We start from the raw sequence: 2,485 nt of genomic DNA, 5'->3' as shown, positions 1-2,485 counted from the left end.
ATAAAACAAATGAAAGACATGATAGAAGAGGATTTTTACACCCTCATACTTACATGCTAGGCTTGAGACGAGAAATCGAAGAAAGTGTATCAACTTGTTTGGTCGGAAAACTCGGTTTGAAAACCGTTTTAGCAATGTAAAAGAGTGTTTTAATTTTAGTGATGGTGTAGTTGGTCGAGATGGTCGGTCAAGCGGTTTAATGCACGATGACGATACCAAACAATGTGTAAGGCTTGTGTTTTCGATCGGTAGGTCAGAAACACGTGTCGGTTTGTGACTTGAGAAGTCGAGTCTAGAATTTTAAGGGAGAAATGAGGGGGCGGATGCTCGCGTAACTCTCAAATGGTGGCATTTGAGGGGTATTTATAAGAAAATGGGTGGTTGTATGCGTTTTTAGCGACGTGGCCACATGGGCTGCTTGAAGAGGCGCGAGCCATTTCGCGGGTCTTCGAGGTGTCTTGTCACTATCACGCAAGTGTAATCATGATTTGTTCTATCCTATGTTTTGGATGAACTTGATTTGTACTTGACCATTAAGGATTCCGGGAATCCTTAACATGGAAGTCTTTGAAAAGTTTGTTTTTGTGTTTGACTCGGTTTGACTCGTTGTTGGAGTCGGGATTTGAATTTTTGAGTCGGTTTTTGGTCTGGTGTTGCCTTTGACTCTAATTAGTTTCATTGTGACCCCGTCGTCATGCATTAAACACTCCAGGTACTTTTGAAATGTTTTGAAATGTTTTTTTTTTTCGAAATCGTTTTAAGTTTTCCGACGTATAGTTGTACAAAACTGTCGATCAAACGCTGCGATTCCTAAGCATGTTGTAGTCCGATAATCTTCAGGTGTTTGTTGGAGACTTGACAGATACTGGGTATCGGCTGTTTTTCGGTTTATGGTTTCGGGTTACGTCCCTTGCCTCCATTGTAAACTCTAGCAACCATGGCAGCTTCATTCCGGTCTTCCTTTACTTTGGTAAGGGAGGTATGTCTCTCTTCTCTTAAGATCAGGGCATAGGCACGGGTCAGACTTGCAATAGGATCCTCAATCAGTAGGTTAGTTCTTATATTTCCGTATAATTTAGAATCTAAACCCATCAAAAACTGATGTACTTTCTCCTCTTCTCGTTTCTTTGCTATCGACGCAGCTGCCCAACAAGTGCAATCCTTGATCTTGTTGTAATTTGCTAACTCGTCTAAGATGGTCTTCAATCTCGTGTAGTATTCCACGACCCAGTCTCTTCCTTGTTTGCATTCATTTAACTCGCTCTTTAACTGGTGAACCCTAGGCGTGTTGCCTGTCGAGCACCTTTCACGTAGTTCATCCCCAACGTCTTTGATGGGTTGTGAAAAAGTGATACTCGGGTGCAATTTTGGATAAATAATATTCCGAAGCCACGCCCTTAGCATAGCGTTGCACTGTCGCCATGCCACCAATTCAAGATTATCTTCATCACTATTACTCTCCGGTTCATTGACCTTTCCCTCGATAAAAGCTAATTTATTTTTAGCATCCAATCCATTCTCAACCGCATCCGCCCACATCTATAATTTTCGCCATTAAAGATAATTGGTGTGGTTTAAAAATCGTCGTCAAAAGCTACCAACCAAAACAATATTTATAACTTCACAAACTACTCTTAGCAAAGAGACAAGTAAAGGTCGGATCCCAAGGGACGGGTATTGATGAGGTTTTTTCGTGGGTATCGATGGCGGCAGAGAAAGAAGAAAAAATTGATAACCTAGCTCTGATACCATAATATGAAACGAGAATGTAATAATATGAATTATTGTATTGATTATTCTGTATGTTTACAAGGAGAGCTATGCTATTATATATAATATACTAGAAGATTATGTATATAAGGTAAAATATACAATATCTACAAATTAGGAAGGAAGATCATTTGTGACCTTGATTGGGGGATCTTCAGCCAAGAAGTGCAACGACTCTTTGGAGGAGAGCAACGACTCTATTACCTAGCTCGATTCTTCTACATAATTTTTTGTCCTTTTGTTTAGCACCTTATTTTAGAACACTGAGTTGTCACGTGGGATAATATGGCTTACATTCCGATTTCTTCGTTCAACTTGATATCCTTGGGCCTTTATTTGTTGGTGCTTTTCGGCCTCCCTTTTCCATTTTGGAAAATTTAAGTGGTATCCCTTAACTTTGCCATCTTGCATGTGGTATCCAACTTTTTAAATTTGGATACCATGATATCCTTGAGGATTGATTTTCAAGTACAATATGTCCTTTTTATCGCTTTTACAATCTTCAATTAAGCATAAATCGTAGATCAGAAGTCCGAATGGACTATCATTTTTTTTTCAAAATTTATATGATCTCTTCGAGACCTATAATTTGATCAAATGAAAATGGTCATTCGAAAATTTAATATCGAAGTTATGGTTTATTTGAGATTTTCGTAAAAAAAATAGAACCCTAAAAAACGTTAGTCGTAAATGTTTCTCCTAATTTGTAAATTAT

General features: G+C 38.5%; 1 protein-coding gene across 1 annotated transcript; it reads right to left on the bottom strand.

The window, feature by feature from the left end:
• Nucleotides 1–888: 888 nt before the first annotated feature.
• Nucleotides 889–1,539, bottom strand: LOC141588597 (uncharacterized). The gene has a single exon (XM_074410030.1). The coding sequence runs from the start codon at nt 1,537–1,539 to the stop codon at nt 889–891; it is 651 nt and encodes a 216-aa protein (XP_074266131.1).
• Nucleotides 1,540–2,485: the final 946 nt, after the last annotated feature.

The sequence above is a fragment of the Silene latifolia genome, chromosome 6, assembly GCF_048544455.1.
Source record: "Silene latifolia isolate original U9 population chromosome 6, ASM4854445v1, whole genome shotgun sequence".
Lineage (NCBI taxonomy): Eukaryota > Viridiplantae > Streptophyta > Magnoliopsida > Caryophyllales > Caryophyllaceae > Silene > Silene latifolia.
This window is presented reverse-complemented; position numbering and strand designations above follow the sequence as displayed.

Bases quoted from the DNA above. Each gene is read 5' to 3' on its own strand.
- LOC141588597 (XM_074410030.1), bottom strand. From the start codon at position 1,539: ATGTGGGCGGATGCGGTTGAGAATGGATTGGATGCTAAAAATAAATTA.